The sequence below is a fragment of the Vidua chalybeata genome, chromosome 6, assembly GCF_026979565.1.
Source record: "Vidua chalybeata isolate OUT-0048 chromosome 6, bVidCha1 merged haplotype, whole genome shotgun sequence".
Lineage (NCBI taxonomy): Eukaryota > Metazoa > Chordata > Aves > Passeriformes > Viduidae > Vidua > Vidua chalybeata.
This window is the reverse complement of record NC_071535.1, coordinates 1,321,737-1,344,214: the sequence shown is the minus strand read 5'-3', so window position 1 is coordinate 1,344,214 and position 22,478 is coordinate 1,321,737. Positions and strand designations below refer to the sequence as shown.

Below are 22,478 nucleotides of genomic sequence, written 5' to 3'. Positions count from 1 at the left end.
TTTCTCTAAATGCTGAGCTGATCCTGAGCTCTTTTGTTGCTGCTGTGTAAAACAAGGAGGGAAAAAGGAGGGCAAGAGCTGTTCCCTGGGAGCTGATCCGCATCCCGATCCAGCCTGCTCCGCTCTGCCAGCCAGCCCCGGGAATGGGGAGGGAAAAGGGGGGGAATCAGTTCTGGTTTATTTTGGAAACGTGCGGCATTTGTTGTCGGGACATGGACAGCCTGGTTTGAGGCGGCTTCTGGGGAATAACGGGGGCATAATGGGCCATTCTTTGTGCTGAGCGACTTCTCTGCGTCTGCTGCTGTGTCAGGACTTAATTTGGGTGTTTTATGAAGTGCAGCCCTCATTTATTGCACTTTCAGATGCCCCAATCTTCTGTCACTTGGCTTTTTAGCAGCACTCTGTGCTCAGCACAAATGACCTCTTCTGGGGCCTCCAGGGAAGAGCTGCTCCTCACACGTCCTCAGTGCTGATAAGTAACTGATTTGTTTTTCCTGGCTCTGCTTTGTAACAAATTCTGGATGCATTGATTACACGGTTGGGATCTGCAGGACTTCCAGCCCAGCTTTTTCCTGCTGCTCCAGCTTTAAATCCCAAAGTCAAGGCTGAAGGGAGGATGGAATCTTCTCCCTTGTGGGTTTCTCTTAGTTGTGGGGTCGACTGTTTTAGGAGGGGGTTCATCCCACTGGAACTTGAGAATGAGGGGTCTGTGCCTCCTGTCCTTGGCTCAGTCATTTTTTCCTGGAAAAAAAAGAGACTCAGGGGGGACCTTGTGGCTCTGCACAGCTCCTGCCAGGAGGGGACAGCCGGGGGGGTCGGGCTCTGCTCCAGGGAACAGGGACAGGAGGAGAGGGAACGGCCTCAGGCTGGGCCAGGGCAGGCTCAGGGTGGGCAGCAGCAGGAATTTCCCCATGGAAAGGGGGCTCAGGCCAGGGCAGGGGCTGCCCAGAGCAGGGCTGGAGTGCCCATCCCTGCAGGGATTCAAAGCCCTGTGGATGTGGCACTTGGGGACACGGTCAGCGTGGCCTTGGCAGGGATGGGGAAGGGTTGGACTTGGTCTCAGAGGGCTTTTCCAACCTAAATGATTCCCTGATTCCATGATGGGGTACCTGCCAGCTGTGCCCATGGACCCAAGGGAGAAATGCCCAAGCACAGCATTGCTTGGATTCACTGAACCCACACCAGCAGGAATTTCCCCACGGAAAGGGGGCTCAGGCCTGGGCACTGCCCAGGGAGGTTTGGAGTGCCCATCCCTGGAGGTGTCCCAGGAATTCCTGGAGGTGGCACTGAGAGCTCTGGGCTGGGGACAAGGTGGGGATGAGGCACAGCTGGGACTCTGATCTTGGAGCTCTTTTCCAACCTCAATGATCCCAGGATTCTCTGAATCTGGGAATGAGAATCACCACAGAAACAGTGGAGTGTTGATCCTTCTAAATAAGGACGGGGGAAGTGGCTTCCTTCCCCTTTTTCTGGCATGGATTTGCTGTGAAAAGTAGAAAATATTTTGTGGATCAGGAATTCCAACAGCTTCCCACTTCCTCAGGGCCTGAGGCAGTTCCTGGTGGATCCCATGGGATGACTCTGCTGACTCTCAGATTCTGGGGATGCATTGCTTGGGTCGCTGCTATTTTCCCACCTTTTCCTGCTGCCAACCCCCTTCTTTTGATGCATTTTTGTTCTGCTTGAGATGCAGAATTTTCCTAATTCTGAGAGAAGAGACACAACCTGAAAATGCTTCCAAGAAGTAGGAGTTCAACAGGTATTTCCAGGCGCTTTTCCTTTCATCTCTCCGTGTTTAGAATTCCACTCCCTTTGTTCACATCCTGGCAAGTGACAAATTGGAGATGAATGGAGAAAAATTATGGAAAGCTTTGATTATTTTTCCTGTGGGAGGAAAGTTTTTGTTCCCAACGACTTGAGCGGCGTTTCTGTACCGACGGTGGCATTTAACCAATTGTCATAAAAACCAGTTCTTTTCAGAATTTGGGAATATTTATCCTAGATGCTTCCAGCAGTGATGAACAGGGAAAGATTTTTAATGGAACACTTTTATTTAGAGAATAACTCATGGATTTCATTGTGGATGTGCTGAGTGAGAACATTCCCATTCTTGGGAAGGTTCTCCTTGTGACAGCAGGACTTTGTCTCACTAGAAGTGGTTAATTAATCTATTTTCAAGGAATTATGGAATATCCTGAGTGGGAAGGGACCAAAAAGGATCACAAATCCAATCCCTGCCCCTGCACAGACACCCCAATAATCTCGCCCTCTGCAGCCTTGGGAATGTGCTCATTCCCTGGGAATCTATTCCACAGGGCAAATCCTTCCATGGAGTTACTGCTCCAGGTCATATCTGTTGGGTCAAGCTAAAGAAACGTGAAAAGTAAATTCAAATATAAAGGATTTTTTAAAAATTTGAGCCCCTCATCCAATGAGTTTTTTGTTTTCCTTACCTCTCTTTTCCGCTGCTGTCCCTTTATCTCATCTCAGTGACGTCAGGATCAGTTCTCCAGGAAAATTTGGTCTTGGTCACAGTTTGTCCTTGAGCTGTGGTTTAGGATTATTTTTTGGTGTGTTTACCTTAGATCCTAAAACTTCTCTAGGAAAATGAAAATCCTGGAGTCACAGAATGGTTTGGGTTGGAAGGGAATTTCAAACCCATCCCATTCCGACCCCCTCCATGGGCAGGGACACCTCCCACTGTCCCAGGTTGCTCTGAGGTGTCCCATCATGGGTTAATGGGATACTGGGAAGGAATTCCTGGCTGGGAGGATGGGATGGAGCTGGGCTGGAATTGCCAGAGCAGCTGTGGCTGCCCCTGGATCCCTGGCAGTGACCAAGGCCAGGCTGGACATTGGAGCTTGGAGCAGCCTGGGACAATGGGAGGTGTCCCTGCCATGGCAGGGATGGGATGGGATGGGATGGGATGGGATGGGATGGGATTTAAGGTCCCTTCCAGCCCAAACAATCCTGGGATTCTATTTTATGATCTTCCAGCTGCAATTGTGGATAAATGAATTTTTGAGGAATAAATCAAACCTTGCTGGTGGCAGACAGGGCCCAATCCAGGGACAATTTACCAGCTCCACTTTTCCAGCTGCAGGAGACAGTGGGGACACAAAAGTGCCACCAGGTGCCACCTTAGGCAGCATTTCCATCATGTCCCTCCTCAAGTGATCAGAGCAGTGAGGACGTGATCGTTTTCCCCAGCTCCCTTTTCCTCCTGTGCTCCATAAAATCCTATTTACAGCACAAACCCCTTCCCAAACTCATCCATCTCCAAACCCTTGGAAGGCCTCTTAAAATATCCAAGATATTTAATGGAAGCCTGGCTGGCAGAGCTTTGGTGGCCACATTGGGATGCTCCAGAACTTCCTGTCCTGTTGGAGCTCGACTTTATTTGAGTCATTCTTCCTTGGTAATAAATTCCAAATAACTTGGGAAAAGGGGCTCATCCTGCAGGAATTAGATTGGGAATGGAACAGAGCTAATTAAGGAGAAGGATGAGGCTGAGTGATGATCTCAGGTGCTGAGAGGAGCAGCAGAAATGAGTTATTCCCATTTTCCATCAGCCCTGAATTCCCTTTCCTTGATTTTCGATTTCTTTGCAGCTGGGAATGGGAAAAGGAATTTTTCTGCCTTGGAAAGGCAATTTGGCAGCTCAGGAATGTGCTGGGTCTGCTCTCGAAATATCTGCTTGATGAAATATTTATATGCAAATATTGTATTAATAATGAAATAAAAATTGTTGTGCGAGAAGGAAGCGTTCCCCATCCCAAATGGGACTGGGATTAATGAGCTAAAAACTCTTGGAACTTTAGGAAAGTCATTGGGAGAAAATGTTTGAACAGGTAGGGTGGCCAATCCCTGTGGGAATTTACCAACTTCACGGACTTGTCTTGTGAATGCAGATCAGGAGTGTGGTAAAACTCCCAAAGAGTGAAATCTTGCAGATTATAAAATTTTAATTATGAAAACTCATTAAAAAGGGATAACTGAGGAATCTGAGAAATCAAGTGAGGCAAATATCTGGATTTTTAAACAAATCTCTTATAAATCTATGCTTAGACAGGCTGGAATGATGAAGGAAAGCAGAATTTGCATTTAATATTAATATTATTTACATCTTTTTTTTTTCCTCCTTATGATTGAAGATTTGAGTGAGAAAAGCTGATTAATATTCAGGACAAATATTACATAACCCAATCCATTCCCAGGCTGGTGCATTTATCACTTTCTGAATGAATTCTTTCTCTGGAGATAAAAGTTGGGTTTAATTTGGGCTGTTTGTGGTGGGAGAAAGAACAGCCTAAAAATAAGTTTAGAACAGGGTCAATTTTTTTTTTTTTTTTAATTCTGAGCCATTTTTTCCCTTCTCTTCCAAAGAAGTAATGACCTTAACAATTAGAAAATATCGAAATAATGGTGCTCCCATTGCTTTTATAATTTTGATTTGCTTTCCACAGTGTTTTTTTCCATCCCGGTTGTATCCGAGGAATTCCACATTTCTGCCCAAAAGGATTTTCCCAGGCTATGGAAGAGCTTTAAGCTGAGCTTAAAGCTTTGACCTTCCTGTGGGGATATTTATTGCTACATTTATTTTATATATAAATATGGAGAGATTGGGGCACTCCACATGGATAATTCCCATGTTGTGATTTTTAACCTATGGATCATTCCCTGCTCCTTAATTTCTAGTCCAGGAATTTCCCAGAAAACTGTAAAACAACAAAATCTATTCTCTAAGATCCTCATCTGATCGAGGCCAATTTCAGGGTAACCCAGAGGCAAGGATGGCTTTGGGTGTAATTTATCCACATGGAGCAAGGCAGGGAAAAAAAAATAGGGAAATTACGGATGGCTGGATGGGGAAAGGGAAATCCCAGGAGCTTTTTGACATTTAGCAAGGTCAAGGGCAGCGTGAGTTTGGTGACCTGGGGAGGTGATGAATATGCAAACCCTGGCACCATGGAAAATTTAGATGAGAACCAGATAATTTGAATTTTTTTCTTTTTTTTACTAAAATTATTATCACGGACACGCCTTCCTGTCAGAAATTCCAAAAAACCAGAGCACTCCAGAACCTGAATAAACAGAGATGTTATTGAGGGAGGCAAAATGGAATTATTTATATTGGGATTTTTTTGGGAATTGGTCTTGGAGAGGATAATCCTGCACTGTCTGAGGGTGAGAGCAAAGAGTCTTCCAAATAAAAATGGTTTTGGAAGAAGAAAAACGAGTGGGAGGAGATGTAAATATTCCATATCCACATTTAAGGTAGGAAGGATCAGATCTTTGGTTGCTCCAAACCCCATCCAACCTTGAACACTTCCAGGGATGGAACAGCCATAACTTCTTCTATTCCCAATTAATAACAGGTTAAAGGTTGGATTTGAAGGGAAAATGGGAATTCCAGCCCAAAAGGGCCAAGGAAAACCCATGAGATTATTCTCAAAACCTTGTGGAATTCAGGCATATCCATCCCCACAGTTATCATGGGAAGAAGGTGAGCAGCAGGATGAGAGGAATGTTGTGGTTGGAATATAAAAGAGTCACAAAAACCAAGGACAACTCAACAGCAACCAGGGAAAGGTAAATTGGAATAATTAACTTGTCCATGTAGTTAATTTTTAACAGCAGAAGATGCTGAGTAAATATAATTCCTTTGTTGTCCTGTAATACTTAGGTGATTAATTCCCATAATTACACAAAATATGGATTTCAACAGGACTCTGGTTGCAAAGTGCAGCATTAAAAATTAAGATTATTTGGATTGACACAGGACACAAATAACGCTGTCCATGGATGCTGCTGGAATTCATCCCAGCTGTTTTTTTAGCTCCATAAATCCCTCTCCTCCTGTCTCACTTTCCAATATTCAACTTTGTGCCTGTAATTGCCTCATAAAACAGAGTTTGGAAGGCAATCCACAGATTTAAAGACAAGCTGCTGCTTTCCCCGTGCTCCCTCCCAAATCCTTTGGATTTCATTCCCAGTTCCAGCGTTATTATTCAGGCCTGTCCGCTGCTGTTAATAGGGAGGTTTGCAAATCATTTTGCCTGTGGAGCTGGGAACAGTGTCAGCAGGAAGATTCCTTCCAGCAGGAATTAAACTAGAGCGCTTTGTGTCCCACAGAATCAGGTTTTCCAGTGGAGATGGGCCAGAGGATGCTGGATTCGATATTGGAGGTCCTGGATTCAGGGAATGCTGGGAGGGTCTGTGGGAAAGATGATTTTTTGGAGAGATTTCCTTTGGGTTCCACCAGGCTCTGAGGAACCACATCAGGAGTGAAATCACTGAAGGCAAGAGGAGTCTTGAGTGGAATCGCTGAGGTTGGAAAATCCCTTTGGGATCATCAAATCCAACCGCTCCCACCACTTCCAAGGCCACCACTGACCCCTGTCCCCAAGTGCCACAGGGCTTGGAAATCCCTCCAAACCTCCCTGGGCAGTGCCAAGGCCTGAGCCCCCTTTCCATGGGGAAATTCCTGCTGCTGCCCACCCTGAGCCTGCCCTGGCCCAGCCTGAGGCCGTTCCCTCTCCTCCTGTCCCTGTTCCCTGGAGCAGAGCCCGACCCCCCCGGCTGTCCCCTCCTGGCAGGAGCTGTGCAGAGCCACAAGGTCCCCCCTGAGCCTCCTTTGCTCCAGGCTCAGCCCCTTCCCAGCTCCCTCAGGAATTCTCCAGCCCCTTCCCAGCTCCCTCAGGAATTCTCCAGCCCCTTCCCACCTCCCTCAGGAATTCTCCAGCCCCTTCCCAGCTCCCTTCCCTTCCCTGGACACGCTCCAGCCCCTCCAGGTCTTCCCACAATATCCCCCAGGACTGGAGGTGCCCAGCACTGGGGGAACGAAGCAGATGAAGGTTTTGCATCCATGTCCTTGGCTTGGTAGGGCATGGATCTCACTCATGGAGTGTTGTCCAGGTCCTCCACCTGCCTGGGGCAGCTTCCATGGACAATCATTCCCTTGGGAATCACTCCAGTCATTATCCATCATCCGTGGAATTGCTGGTGTCGCCTCTCTGTGGAGACCACACTCATCTCCTGGGTGGGGGGGTGGTTCTCCATGGGCTGCTGCCTCCATGAGCAGCTTCCCTGCTGGAAATTCCTGGTAGGAAATTCCTTGTAACAGGATTTCTCACACTTTCCTTACATTCAGAAGCTCTCCACAGAGTAAAGGGAAATTTGGAAATTTCACACCTTCCATTTCCTGTTGGTTTGGCAGGGACATTCTAACTTTTTTTAGAGGAATTGTTATTTCCAGGTACTTCCGACCCTTGATAACAAATTCAAACCATTTAAAATTGATGCATGTTCCTCACAATTGATCCATATCCCTCAGAATTGATCCATATCCCTCACAACTGATACAAATCTCTCATTTTCCAGGCTCCATTGCAGTTCCAGTGCCCATTAATAAATATTTTTATCATAAAGCCACTTTCCTCCCTGCTCTCATTGACTGTTTCCCTCCTGATGGGGCAGTTTATTTGGATTTATTCGAACATTCCGATGGATTATTGGCACATTTTATTCTCTATCAAGGAACAGACTGATCCTATCCTCATTTTCCAATCTGTGGCAGGGCTGGCTTGCAGAGAGGGGTGGAGACACAAAGAAATCCCATTCCTGGATGGGAATTCCCATTCCTGGCTAGGATGACAGGACTTGGGGCTGATTTTTCCAACAAGGGATGGTGATTTTTCCTTTTAGGAAGGTCTTGGCTTGCAGTGGAGAGGCTGCAGATTCACACTCTGCTGTCATTTGTTTTATGAGGATAATTATGATGTGTCTGGGCAATGTAAAATCATTCCAAGAAGCTCCATGGAGCCTGGTAATTTCTGGAATGATCCATTGGATGTTGGGTTTGGTACCCTCAAGACATTGGGAGCTACGAAGGAGAAACAGCGACATCTCTACATCCCCTCTACTGAAATAATCTTGGAATCCTGGAATATCCTGAGCTGGAAGGGATCCCAAGGATCCTCCAGTCCTGCTCCTGGCCTTGCCCAGACCCCCCAACAATCCCACCTGTTCCTGGCAGCGCTGTCCAAACGCTCCTGGAGCCCTGGCAGCCCCGGGAATGTGCCCGTTCCCTGAGGATCCTCTCCCTGTTGGGTTTCATGATCCTTTGCAAGCTGAAATCCATGGCTTGGAACCTGGAAGACCAAATATAAACCCATGGAGTGGCTGAGGTTGGAAAGATCATCGAGCCCAGCAGGATACCCAACACTGCCAAGGCTTCCACATCTCTGTCGGAATTGGAAAATCAAAAAATCCCCGGATTGTTTGGGTCGGAAGGGACCTTAAAGCTCCTCCAGGTCCATCCCTGCCACGGGCACGGTTGTTGTCAACCTTCAGGGTTCTCCAAACTCCACGGATCCACTTCAAGGCCAGGCTGGATGAGGCCTGGAGCCACCCGGATCCCTGCTCCAGGAATCAGTCATGGATCAGTGTTGATTTCTTCTCATGGACTTGGGCTTTGGCTGATGTAGGAAAGAATCCCAGAGTCCCAGAATGGTTTGGTGGGAAGGGACCTTGAACCCACCCAGCTCCAGCCCTGTCAGGGCAGGGACACCTTCCACTATCCCAGGCTGCTCCAAGAGAATGGTGGGAAAGCAAGGAAAACAGGGAACTCCAGGGTATTACAGGATATTTTTCAAGGCAATCCCACTGACTGTGCAGCGCTCCCAAATATATCCAAGGTGAGCCCTGATGGAGTTTGGGGAGGAAATGAAAAGAGAGAAAAAGATATTCCTTCAATAACCTTGAAAATTCAATTTTGGAGATAAAACGGGGCTTGATAAAATTGGTTGAGTGGGAAGATGAACTCCAACAGGAGAGGAACCAGCTGGAAGAAGGAGAGGAGCAATATCTGGATTTACTGGAAACAAAAAGGCAATTCTGTGTAAAACACTGGGGGGGAAAAGCACACTTTGAAGCAATAATATAGAATTTTAGAGACTCCCATGGGAGGAGGAAAACAAGGAAATGTTGGAGTTTATTCCATTCAGCATGACATTGTTGGACACAGAAGACAAATTCATCTGCCCTAAGAGCAGCTCTATAAACAGAGGTGATATCCCTTATTTATGCATTTATTTATTTAGTTCTGAGGTTTTTATTTGGTTGGAGTAGGACCTAAATGCAAATCCAGACTCAAAGATGATGAGCGGGGCCTGATTCCTTGGAATCTTCCAAATGGGATTTAATTACTCCCAGCATTCAGGACCAGGAAAATCCAAATGAACTCAAACCCTGTTTCTCTGCGGTTTTTTTTATGGTTGATCTACTCAGGGCAGTTTCATTCCAGAGCAAGGCTCTGCTTTAATGCTGGACATTGGGACGCTGCTGAAACGGGAACATCATGGGGTGGTTTTGTGTTAGGAGTTGTAATTCCTTCTTTCCCTGTGGCCATGCACAGGGCTGAACTTTGGGGGACTTTGGGGTTGGAGGGACCTTAAATCCCACCCAGGGCCACCCCTGCCATGGCAGGGACACCTCCCACTGTCCCAGGCTGCTCCAGCCCCAATGTCCAACCTGGCCTTGGGCACTGCCAGGGATCCAGGGGCAGCCCCAGCTGCTCTGGCAATTCCAGCCCAGCCAGGAATTCCCAATTCCCAATCTCCCACCCATCCCTGCCCTCTGGCACTGGGAGCCATTCCCTGTGTCCTGTCCCTCCATCCCTTGTCCCCAATCCCCCTCCAGCTCTCCTGGAGCCCCTTCAGGCCCTGCAAGGGGCTCTGAGCTCTCCCTGGAGCTTCTCCTCTCCAGGGGAACATTCCCAGCTCTCCCAGCCTGGCTCCATAGGGAAGGTTTTATCCCATCACTGTTTCAGTGTCATTTGGTGCCTCCATCAATGCTCAGTCTCAATGTTCCTTCCTTTAAAATAATTTGATCCCTTTTGAATGCCGGAAGCGATGAAGGGAAGGAAGCAGAGTTTGTATTCCCAAACTGGTTATTCCAGCTCAGCTGAGGGCTCCTTGTCCTGCTTGTCCTCCTCAGGAGACACCAGGAATGATCAGGGAGAAATTCTGGGCTGAGAATTTGCTCCAATAAATTCCCATTTTGCCCCCGTCCTGCTGCTCTGAGCTCTTCTCTTCTGGCCCTATTTTTGTTTTTTTCTCTTTTCTTTAAACCTGCCCAAAACTTTTTTTTTTATTTTGGAACCTGAGAACAATTTGCCCTCCAGCTCTGACCTGAGTCCCTCTCATTTTCCATGGATCCCAGGCTGAGCCATCCCCAGGGTTTCAATCCCTGACCCCAAATTTTCAAGCCCTGACCTTGGCAGCTTAAAAATAGGGGCAGTTCAATGAATTCCCTTCTCTGAGGTTTGTTCTAAGTCCCGGGTTCTAAAGGAGATGAAAGCCTCACCTGGCCCTGAGGTAAATGCATAATTTAACTTAAAGCCACGGCTTCTGCACATAAAACAGGCCCCAAATCTCCCAAGGACAGAGAAAGAAAGAAATTTGGGGGGTTTATTGGTAATTCTCTGCTCTGATCAACAAAAGCAAAAACCCCATTTGGGTCTAAAGTGACCTTGTCCACAGGAGAAATGAAATATAGAGGTGAAAACTGATCTCTGTTTCAAGGCAAATAAAATTTGTTGCAAACACTGTCCAGAAGAGCAGTAAAAATGGGATTTTGGTGCTGTTTGAAGTCCATACATTTGTTTTATGTGCACATTTCTGTGTTTTCTGCTCTCCTCACAACATCTTTTTGCCTCCCCTGTCCGAGTAAAAAACAGTTTTTATTCCAAGCCATCATGCTGAGAACTCCCCCAGGTGTTTCCAGTTTCTCTGCTCCTCTCCCTGGCTGGTTTTTCCGTGTTTATCCCTGGTTTATTTGGCACTGGAGGCTGTAACGCCCCTTTCCATCACTTTTTGGGAGCGTGGGCGTGGTTGGGATGTGGTGACCCCAGCTCTGGGGGTGAAGGTGACCTGGGCTGGCTGAGCTGTGCTGGAGGTGGGTGGCACTGGTGGCATCTGCAGGAGGGTGCAGCCAGGTGGGATCGGGCTCTTCTCCCAGGAATCCAGGGACAGGATAAGCGGGAACAGACTCAAGTGGCACCAGGAGAACTTCAGGCTGGGCATTAGGGAGAATTTCTCCATGGAAAAGGCCTTGGGAAGTGGTGGAATCCCCATCCCTGGGGGGATTTAAATCCACGTGGACGTGGCACTTGGGGACGTGGGGCAGTGGTGGCCTTGGCAGTGCTGGGAATGGTTGGGCTCAAGGATCTCTGAGGGTTTTTCCAGCCTAAACTATTCTGGGATTCTCTCTGGAATGACGAGGCTGCTCCAAGGGCTGCGGCTCCCTTGATTTTCTGTGGAAAATTAAAAAAACTCGGAGCAGGGAGCTCTGGGAGAGGTTTCAGGAGTGGGGAGAGCGTTTAAAATGCCCCATTAATCATTAAAGGGGTTGTGTGCAGATCTGAGCTGGTGTCACCTGTCAGTGACAGCCTGAGGGGAGCCAGGAGCACAATCCAGCACTTCCCTTGTGCCTTATCTCGAATTTCCCGTGTGCATTTCTCACCTTCCTTCCCTGTTTTGTCCTCCTTTCTGGGGTATTTGAGTGTCCTTGAAGGATCCCAGGAGGGTGGGGAGGGACTGGAGTGGATTTCCCAGAGCAGCTGTGGCTGTCCCTGGATCCCTGGCAGTGCCCAAGGCCAGGCTGGAGCAGCCTGGGACAGTGGGAGGTGTCCCTGCCCATGGCAGGGGTGGGATGGGATGATCCCTAATATCCTTTCCCAACCCAATCTCCATCCTCTTCCCTGCTCTGTTCATGTCCAGTGGAGTTCAGCCCCACAAATAATGGAATGAGTAGAAAAAAAATTATTTGCCTGCTAAATATTCCAAAGGAATATTGGTGTGAGTCGCTCCAGGAATGAAGCAGGATGTTGCACCCCTGGCTGGATCCCTAAGGGAGGAGAGTTGGTTCAAATCCCAAATGGAATCCCAAAATGGTTTGTGTTGGAAAGGACCTTAAATCCCATCCCACCCATCCCTGCCATGGCAGGGACACCTCCCACTGTCCCAGGCTGCTCCAGCCCCAGTGTCCAACCTGGCCTTGGGCACTGCCAGGGATCCAGGGGCAGCCACAGCTGCTCTGGCAATTCCAGCCCAGCCAGGAATTCCCAATTCCCAATCTCCCATCCATCCCTGCCCTCTGGCACTGGGAGCCATTCCCTGTGTCCTGTCCCTCCATCCCTTGTCCCCAGTCCCTCTCCAGCTCTCCTGGAGCCCCTCCAGGCCCTGCAAGGATCTCCCTGGATTCTTCCCTTCTCCAGGTGAGCACCCCCAGCACTCCTAACCCGGCTCCATGAGTTTTGAGTTGGAAAATGCTTTAAAACGAGTGCGAAGGGTTTTTTTCTCCAGGTCACCAGTGGGTCCCTCCTCCTCCAGACACATTCCTTAATCCTGGGGATGGAAGAGACAAATTTGGGATCCAAGACCTGTCCATAGAGAAGGAGGAACAACCCAGGGCTCAGCCACAGCTCCCCTTGTGAGGTCTGCAGGATTAAAATGTTGTTCACTGCTGTTCATTGATTTATATTCCAGCCAGGACAATTTTAATTCCATAAAATCCAAGGAAGAGCAGCAGCAGAGCCCATAAAAGACACTCAGAAGAGCAGAAACCTTTAAAAACCCCTGGATTATTCCCATTTCATGGCTTTTTAAGGAAGCTCCTCATTATTCACCCATCCCCTTCTGGCCCCAGCTGGACAAATCAAGCAAATCAAGATTTGCAGATATGGAGGGAAATGAATGGTGCAGCTTTGCCCCAAAGTTTTTATTTTATCCTTTTTTTTTTACTCATCTGAATATTTATCACTTGCAAATGTTGCACGTGCTCCAGCACAAATATTGAAGCTCAGGAGCCTGGGAGTTGCTGAGTGAGGCTGGATCTGGATTTCCAGAGAATTTAATGCCCTGTCAAGGAGCCAAACCAGGACAGAGGCACCAGCCTGGAAAATCCCAGCAAATTCTGCAGACAGGGGAGACAACTCGAAGCACAAAACCCAAGTTAGCAAATTCCTGAGAGTGGGGACCGGAATTTTCCATTGTAAATCCTTCTGCAAAGCAGGCACGGACACAGAATGCAAGAGAAAATTAAATTAATAATAAATTCACACTGAAAGTTTCCATCAAAATCCCTCTAACTTAAAATTAGGACCTTGCTAGGGATAAGATGAAAAAATTAGGAGTCCATTACGAGAATCTTTGGAGTTCTGACAAGGGCTGGAGGGACAGGACCCAGGGAATGGCTCCCAGTGCGAGAGGACAAGGATGGATGGGAGATTGGGAATTGGGAATTCCTGGCTGGGCTGGAATTGCCAGAGCAGCTGTGGCTGCCCCTGGATCCCTGGCAGTGCCCAAGGCCAGGTTGGACACTGGGGCTGGAGCAGCCTGGGACAGTGGGAGGTGTCCCTGCCATGGCACTGGATGGGATTTAAGGTCCCTTCCATCCCAAAATGTCCCTGGATTCCATGAAACAGGGATTTTCCTTGCTGTACCATGGATATATCTGTGCAGGGCAGGAATGCACAATTCCAGGACAGATTTGCACACCTGTTTTAATTTACTCCCAGATGTCAAATGTTTTTGTTTTTTTTTTTTTTTTTTATTTCTGGCCACGATGGTTTCATGTCACTGGAATAAATCCATTCTCCAAGGTGTAATACCCCTGTTCCAAGCTTTGGCTGGAGAATCGCTGTTGCCATTTCACAGGGATCACAATCCCTGTGCACTGGGGCTTCCCAAAGCTCCTAAATCCCATCTTGTCTGGGCTTCTCTGTGTCCTGAGTTCCAGGCTCCGTTCAGGCACCTCCAGACCCACCTGAGGAGCTAAAAAACCTGGAAATGTGGCTGCAGTGGAGAGTCTGGGAATAGATGGATTCGGAAGTGTTGGATAACATTCCTGTGGGGTGAATCCAACAGTGGCCACAAACCCAATGGAAAGCGAGCAGAGGCACCACTTTTTATTGTTATTTATTTATTATTCCCCTTGCTGGAGCTGGGAGAGAAAAAAACTCATTATTTGTTTAGCTTAAAATGCAAATTGAGAGGCCAAAGCAGCAGGTGAAGCCTCTGCTCGGGGCATCACAGTGGAAATAAATTCCCAGAATTTTCTCCTTAACAAATCCCACTATAAAAACCAGGATTTAACCCTCACCGTGAGGAGCAGCTGTGTGGCTCAAACCAAACAAGCATCTCGCTGTCATTTCTCTGCATAGCTCCAGAACTTTCCTTTTTCTGTTTCCTAATCCTTAAAACATGAATGTACTTAGGCTAAAAAACTTCATTAAACATTAATAGAGAGCCTGATTTAACTCCAGCCCCGTTTGCTTCCCAAAGATAATTGTGGAAGAGAATGAACCGTGCTCCCTTGGCAGCTTTGCTGGAGATTTTTCCAAAACTAATAGTGGAATTATGAAAGGAATAAGGAGGCAAAAAGTAAATTAAATCAAATTGCCAAAGCCTTGGGGAAGAGCTGATGCAAATGAGTTCAACGCAGAGAAGTCACAAACAACTCCAGTTTTTTGTCTGCGCATCTGGGAAGTCACAATCCCATAAAAACAATGGGGAAAAAACGACGGAAAAATGAGCTGTTGACTCGGGTTGGGGCTTTTATCAGCCCTTCCCTTTCCCATTAAAGTTATTACCTGCAAAAGTGGGATTTGGGAATGAGCAGCCCGAGTTAATTTTCTCTTCCTGTCACTGGGGATCATCAGCCCCTGGATAAATGGGAATTGTGGGGCTTAAAGACTTTTTTGACCTTAAAGGTGGGGGAAAGTTTCATTTAAAAGCTGTTTATAAGGCTAAAGTAGCTTGATAAGTAAATAAAGCAGGGGGAGAAGAGAGAACGGCCTGAATACAAATTCCTGTTAAAATTGTTAAACTGAGGTGCCACGGGGAGGGGAAATCATTCCCTGGGTTCGGAGCATTCAATGGAAGCAGCAAGGAAAACAAAGGAGGGAACTTTATTCCAAACCAGAGATGAGTTTTGGATGTTCAAACATTCCAAGGATTTACAAGCAAGGGGAGAAAATGTCAGAAAAATCATCCATTAAAGGCTTTTTAACACCTCAAACAGGGAGCTTCCGTGATTTTCCTGTCCCAGAATTCCTGTGCTCTCCCTCAGGGATTGAGGATCAGGAGGGTCCTCAGCAGATGCTGCTTGAGCATCTTCTTCTTGTTATTTTGGAGATTCTTCTGTGCCTGGCTCCAAGTTTAGGGTGAATTTTCCCAGGATATTAAGGTGTATTTTGGTGTGGCTGGAAGGGCTGGAGAGGTGATGGATATGGAATTATCCTGGCTGGAATGGGGAAAAAAAATAGAGAATTTCCAATTAAAATCAAATATTTATTTCAGATAAATTTGGCTTTATTGTAAAGATCAAATTATACCAGGAACAGCAGTGGGTACCTTGTTGTAATCATGATCCATAAAAATATGGAGAGCTCATGAAATCTTGGAATGCTTTAGACTGGAAAAGCCCTCTGAGATCAAATCCAACCATTCCCAGAACTTCCAAGGCCACCACTGATCACGTCCCCAAGTGCCATCCCCACAGGGCTTTAAATCCCTCCAAGGACGGGGACTCCACTGCCCTTTTCCAATATTTTACAACTTTTCCATGAAGAACTTTCCCCTTGGACAACTTACATTTCCAGGTGGAAAAATGCCTGGAAAATAGTAAAATCAGATTAATAATTCCTTTGAAATCCGTTATATAGGAGGATCTAGGAGTTTTTTGGGAAGTTCAAATAATTTAAGACAGTGTGGTGAGAGGAAAACAGGAGATTTGGGAGAGGCAACTCCCAGCTCTTCCTGAGAAGGCAGCGGAGATCTGGAATATTTTCTTTCCCAAGGATAATTCCTGTCTTTAAGCCAACAGTTCCCTGCAAAGCTGCTGCCTTGGGAAACTTAGGGAAGCAGGAACATTTTAACGTTTTATGTAAAGATAAAAGGATACGAGGATACAAAACCTCCCTGTGCCACCCTGGAACGGGAGGTTTTCAGGAATTCTTCCCTCTCAGGGGTTAAAAAATGAGCTGAGTTCTTTAGAGAGCCAGAATTCCCTGGTTTACATCCCTTTGGGAACACGTTTTCCATGCGTGTTCCTGGCTCTGAAGAGCTGTGCTGACATGAGCTGAGCATGAGCCATTGCTCGGCCAGATTATCCTTATTTTCCAGCCACGATGAAGTTTTCCAAAGGCAAATGGCAGCGGGAAGTTGGGTCTGTGCGCACACTGGATGTTGGTTATATTTTATTTATTTGATGTTTTACTGGAATCAAAATTCTGGCGGAGTTTGAAGCTGTGAATGTGAATTATTTAAAATCAGTTTTAGTCGAGTTAGGGCAGAACGGGCTGTTCTGGGTGTGGGGAACCGGTTCGTTCCGGGCTTACTGGGACAGCAAAACCTCCACCGGAATGGAGAAAAAAGATCCAGAGGTGATGATTTTTGGTGAAGCCAGACAGCAGCTCCTGGGGTGGGGAGTTCATGGAATCATGGAATATCCCAAGCTGGAAGGATCCCACAGGGATCATCCAGCGCAGCTCCCAGCCCTGCACAGACACCCCAACAATTGCAGGTTGTGCATCCCTGGGAGCGCTGTCCAAACATTCCCAGATCTCTGGCAGCCTCGGGAATGTGCCCACACCTGAGCACAGAATCAGCTCTGTGCCCGGGGTGGTGCTGCCTCGTGCACTTTATCCAAACAAAGTCCCACAATTCCAGACTGGTTTGGGGTGGAAGAGACCTCCCAGCCCACCTCATTCCATCCCTGCTATGGGCTGGGACACTTCCATAGGTTGCTCCAAGCGCCGGCCGAGTTAAGACAAGCTTCTTGGCTTTATTCAGTGTCGTTCCAAGGGATCTCCTGCCAAGAACTTGGGATATTCCTGTCTCCTAGGACAGGCCCTAAACGCCGACCTGGGCTGACCCACTCTCCTGGGGTGGGTCCTAAACAAGAACCTGGGTTTAACGTGTTTCGTTTTTAGGATGTGCAAAGAAGAACCCGCCATTCCTCCTGCAACAGGAGTGGACCAGGTTAATCCTGTCTCCTAGGACTGGTCCTAAATTGGAGCCTGGGTTAGTCTTGATTCCTAGGATGGGTCCTAAAGAAAAACCTGGGTTAGTCCTATCTTTAGGACTGGTCCTAAAGAAGAACCTGGGTTAGTCCTCTCTCCCAGGATGGGTCCTAAACAAGAACCTGGGTTAGTCTTTATTCCTAGGACAGGTTTTAAACAGGAAACTGGGTTAGTCTTATCTCGTATGATGGGTCCTAAACTGGAATCTGGGTTAGTTTGGATGCCTAGGATGGTTCCTAACCTGGATCAATCCTGTCTCTAGGACAGGTCCCACACAAGAACCTGGATTAATCCTGTCTCTAGGACAGGTCCTAAACAAGAACCCGGATCAATCCTGTCTCTAGGACAGGTCCCACACAAGAACCTGGATTAATCCTGTCTCTAGGAGAGTTCCCACACAAGAACCTGGATTAATCCTGTCTCTAGGAGAGATCCTAAACAAGAACCTGGATTAATCCTGTCTCTAGGAGAGATCCTAAACAAGAACCTGGATCAATCCTGGTTCTAGGACAGGTCCCACACAACAACCTGGATCAATCCTGTCTCTAGGAGAGTTCCCACAGAAGAACCTGGGTCAATCCTGTCTCTAGGACAGGTCCGACACCAGAACCTGGGTCAATCCTGTCTCTAGGAGAGATCCTAAACAAGAACCTGGATCAATCCTGTCTCCAGGCCAGGTCCCACACCAGAACCTCGGTTAATCCTGTCCCTAGGCCTGGTTTCTCCCCTCTAACACCCTTCTGCCCTCGCTGTGTCTCCGCAGACCCGCCGGCGGTGGAGCCGGCGTTCCTGGAGCTGCGGCAGGGCCAGGGCCGCGGCGTCACCATGAGCTGCCGGGTGCTGCGGGCGTACCCCACGCGGGTGCTGAGCTACGAGTGGCGCCTGGGCGGGCGTGTGCTGCGCACGGGCCAGTTCGACCTGCAGGACTCCACGGAGTACACCGTGAGCAGCCTCTCCCGCGACTCCTACGGCATCTACAACTGCAACATCATCAACGAGGCGGGCGCCGGCCGCTGCAGCTTCCTCGTCACAGGTAGGAGGCGTGGAGCTGGGAATGAAGCGGCTTTTTTAGTTGGTTTTGAGTGGTTTTTTTTGAAGGAGTTTTAGTCGGTTTGTTCGGTTTTTCCCGGGGGGTTGGAGTTTCTCTCCCGACCTGTGTTCATGGAGGGTTTGGGTTTTGTTGGGTGAGGCTCGATAGACCTCAAGCAACAAAAGGAAGATTCCCAGATTTTGAGTTCGGGATCTTCGGGTTGGGAGTAGCCAGAAGGAGATGAATGGACGTGATGGGAATGGCATCCCCTTGGCAGGAATTTCTCACAGCACAAATGTGGTGGGAACACAGCAAATCCCACAGTTCTGGGTGGTTCTGCCCCTTCCAAATGGGATCCAGCCTTTGGCTGACACCATTCAGAACCTGCTGGAGGGGTTTTCACAGCCACCAACTTCTCCAAACCTTGGGATTTCAATCCCAAAGGCATCTCTGAAGGAAAACAGAAAAATAGTTCAGTCTCAAATGAGTAAATTTGGTTCAAACTATTCATCAGGATTTGGGTCCCAGACTATGGAAATTTATTCCAAGGCAATTATTTTGCCAGGATTGGGGCAGCTGGAGTGGTTTTAGCAAACCACAAAACTGAAAATGAGTCCTAAAATGATTTTATCATGTTTTCCATTTCCCATCCCTCCCTGGGCTCATTTAGGGTTCGTCCCATCCTGCTAATTTATGGTGGATTAAGGATGCTGGAAGTAACACTTTGGCTTTTCTTAGTCTTTTAAAGTTAAAACCGACTTTATTTAGGAAATAATTTCTTTTCCACTGCTCTCAGAGCTGTGTCTCTGTTGTGCTCCCGAATCTCAGCAGCACAGATGGAGTCAAAGCCCTGGGGAACTGAAAACGCTGAAAAAAATGATGAAATGGTTAAAAAGGAGGCTTGGATTTCACTGGGAATGTGAATAGGGACAAGAAATGGGGCACTTAGGCATAATTGGAAAAAAAAGCACAATAAATAACTGCAAGGCAGGAATGTGGCAGTTGTGTGGAGCTTTTGTTTTGGGGGGAATAATGGGTTGTTGTAACCCATTTTTAGCTGGTTTATTTCTGGTTTTTCATGCAGGAAAATAGAAATGTGCTGGACTGGGGCTGCAGAAAACCATTGGTATTCTCAGAGAAAGCTTTTCAGTACAGCATTTCATGCAGCCTGGCTTGAAAGATTTATTCTGACCCCCAAGCCTACAGAATCTCCTTTTTTTTTTTTTTTTTTCCCTGTATATTTTGAGCCAGATTGGAGGAGATGAAAGCCAAATAAATCACACGTGGAAAAGGGGTTAATTTATAGCATCTGGGCCAACACGAGGCAGATGTAACCTGCCAGTCTCTTCAAAATAAATAAGAAGTGACAAGGCAAATTGTGTTTGTGGGGAAGCAGAGCCGAGTTCATGCTCCTCACAGCTTCACCACCTCGAGATCTTATTCAGGGCCAGATCATATCCAGAGAGCAACAAAAAGTCCATTCCAGGCTGTGGCTTCAGAAAACCCTGTCAGGGCTGGGAGCAAATAAATCAAACTGGATCTGTGAATGGCAGAGGCGGGAGAGCCTCCCCGAGGGAGGGTTTGGTGCTGGAGCAGGAGGGGGGTGAGCACAGGGAGCTTCTCCCTCCGTGGAGCAGCTGCTGAGGTGGCAGAGGTTCCTCCAGGACACACCTGAGCCCTGCTGGGTCACAGCCTGGCCTGGCCTGGCCAGCTGGGGACAGCCCAGGAACGGCTTTTTCACTGTGGTCTGGGCTTATCAGGCAGGGTGGGCTGGTCTCTGTGTTTTGCAGGTTCCCAGTTTGCAAAGGAGAGATGAAGTGGGATCTTCTTCTCATTCTTCTTCTTCTTCTTCTTCTTCTTCTTCTTCTTCTTCTTCTTCTTCTTCTTCTTCTTCTTCTTCTTCTTCTTCTTTTTCTTTTTCTTTTTCTTTTCTCTTTCTCTTTCTTTTTCTTTTTCTTTTTCTTTTTCTTTTTTTTCTTTTTCTTTTTCTTTTTCTTTTTCTTTTTCTTTTTCTTTTTCTTTTTCTTTTTCTTTTTCTTTTTCTTTTTCTTTTTCTTTTTCTTTTTCTTTTTCTTTTTCTTTTTTTTTCTTTTTCTTTTTCTTTTTCTTTTTCTTTTCTTTCCCTTTCCCTTTCTCTTTCCCTTTCTCTTTCTCTTTTTCTTTTTTTTCTCCTTCTCCTTTTCCTTCTCCTTCTCCTTCTTCTTCCTCTTCTTCTTCCTCTTCTTTTTCTCCTCCTCCTCCTTGTCCTTGTCCTTGTCCTCCTCTCCTACTTCTTCTATCTTCTTCCTCATCTTCCTCTTTTTCCTCTTCCTCCTCCTGCTTCTCCTCCTCCTCTTCCTCCTCCTCCTTCTCTTCCTTTTTCTCTTTCCACTTCATCTTCTTGATTGTTCTTTTTCTGCATCATTAACAAGCATCAGGACAAGAGGGAACGGCCTTAGGCTGCCCCAGGGAAGGTTAAAGTTGGATATGGGGGAAATTCCTCATGGAAAGGGCTGTCAAACACTGCCAGGGGCAGCAGTGGAGTCACAATCCCTAGAATTGTCCAAAAACCATGGACGTGGCTCTTGAGGCCATGGGATAGTGCTGGCTGTGGGGGTGGATTGACAGCCAGACTTGATGGTCCTAAAGGTCCTTTCCAACCTGAACGATTCCATGATTCTCTGTGCCCCTGGGGAGCCAGTTAGGATTAGGATTACCTAGGACTGAATTTACCTGACAAGTCCTGGTTTGAAATTTCTCCTCAGTTTGGGAAGTTTGACCCCCTTGAGCTGGAATTTGCTCTGCTGGGGCTGCCCTGGGCTGAATTTGTCCCCAAAGTTGTGTCCAAAAAGGGATTTTTAGGTTTTTTTAGACAATATTTTGCACCCTATCCATTAAATTCTTTAATCAGGTCGGATACACATCTGTGTGGGATTCCTTCCTTAATTTCCACCAGGAATCTCTGTCCATAGCGGATGGGGCTGGCTTGGCAGGGCTGCAGATTTAATATTAAAATTCAATATTTCAATTATTCATCACAGCCCTGGGTAGGACTAAACAAAGCTCTAATGTCATTCCATGGACTTAATTCCTTTTATCAACCAACTCCTGATCCCACCAGCGAGGGAAGACAGTTTGGAATATTAATTCCATGTTGTTCTGGCCTGTGGAATTTTTCTGCTGGGGGATATTGCGTTAATTAATGAGCTCATCTTTAATTATTTACTTTGTCTTACATCACCCCGACAGTGCTTCCAGCCAAGTGCAACATCAAGCCAATCAAGGGCTAATTGGGGAGGGTTTAATTGTTAGCTCGTGATCAGAGCTTTCCCTTTCCTTGGAGCTCTTGGAAGCTCTTTGGAGCTGGCGATGCTGAATTGAGAGCCGAGCAAACCCCGACAATCCAAACATTCCTTCCTTGCCAATACCTCTGGAAGGGATTTTCCCCATCCACGGCAGCGTTCTGGTGGTGCCAGGAATGATTCAGGTTGGAAAAGACCTTGGAGATGATCCAGTCCAACCTCCCACCACTAATCCATGGGACACTCAGGTACCTCCCATCTCCAGCCTTCCCTTCTCCCAGAAAACTGGGATTTGAGGAGATGGACACTGGATCATCCCTTCTGATGATCCCAGAGTCCACCTCTGGAAAGAACTCTTTGGAAACCCATCTTTTCTCTAATGAAAAGCATCTTTTGGACTTTTGCAGGAGGAGAACACATGGAAATATTTTGGTTTTCCACGTTTTCCCTGATTTTTGGATATTTCAAGTGGCAAAATGGAGCACAGCAAACCTTGGATTGGGTTTACCCCCATCCTGTTTCTTATGGATGGGGCAAGGATGGACCTGTTCCATGAAAGGTCTTGGAATTATGGAATGGTTTGGGTTGGAAAAGGCCATGGGAAGGGACACTCTTAATGGAATCTGGTTGCTCCAAGCCCCATCCAACTTGACCTTGGACAATTCCAGGGATGGAATACCCACCCCATCCCTTGGCAAACCCTCTCCATGGATTTAAGTCAACATGAACTCAGATTTAGTGGATTTAGGAATGTTTTGTCCTCTCTTTGGGAAATCATCCTTAGTTTTTTCCCACATTTATGAAGGATGAAGTCTCGGATGTGCTGGTGATCCTCTCATTTTTCCCAATTCCCTGGGAGATTCCCTTTTCCTGCCTTGTCCAAACCACAACTAAACATTGCCCTATAAGATCAGGCACCTCTCCAGGTGCTTTGTTCAGGAATTTCTGCCTCAGTGTTTGTTCTGTGCCCCTGCCACCGTTCCTGGTAGCACCGTGCTCCTCAGCATGGAGCTGGAATCATTTCCAAATTCCCACTGGAACAGAAATCCCAGAGAAGCTGTGGCTACCACTTTTATGA

General features: G+C 47.1%; 1 protein-coding gene across 1 annotated transcript in view; it reads left to right on the top strand.

Moving 5' to 3' along the window:
* The window catches only part of MDGA2 (MAM domain containing glycosylphosphatidylinositol anchor 2), a 202,464-nt gene that overhangs the window by 135,324 nt on the left and 44,662 nt on the right, over positions 1-22,478 (top strand). The window contains exon 9 of the mRNA XM_053945724.1: positions 17,853-18,122. Coding sequence (XP_053801699.1) covers positions 17,853-18,122 — 270 coding nt within the window. The remainder of the gene's footprint in view (positions 1-17,852; positions 18,123-22,478) is intronic.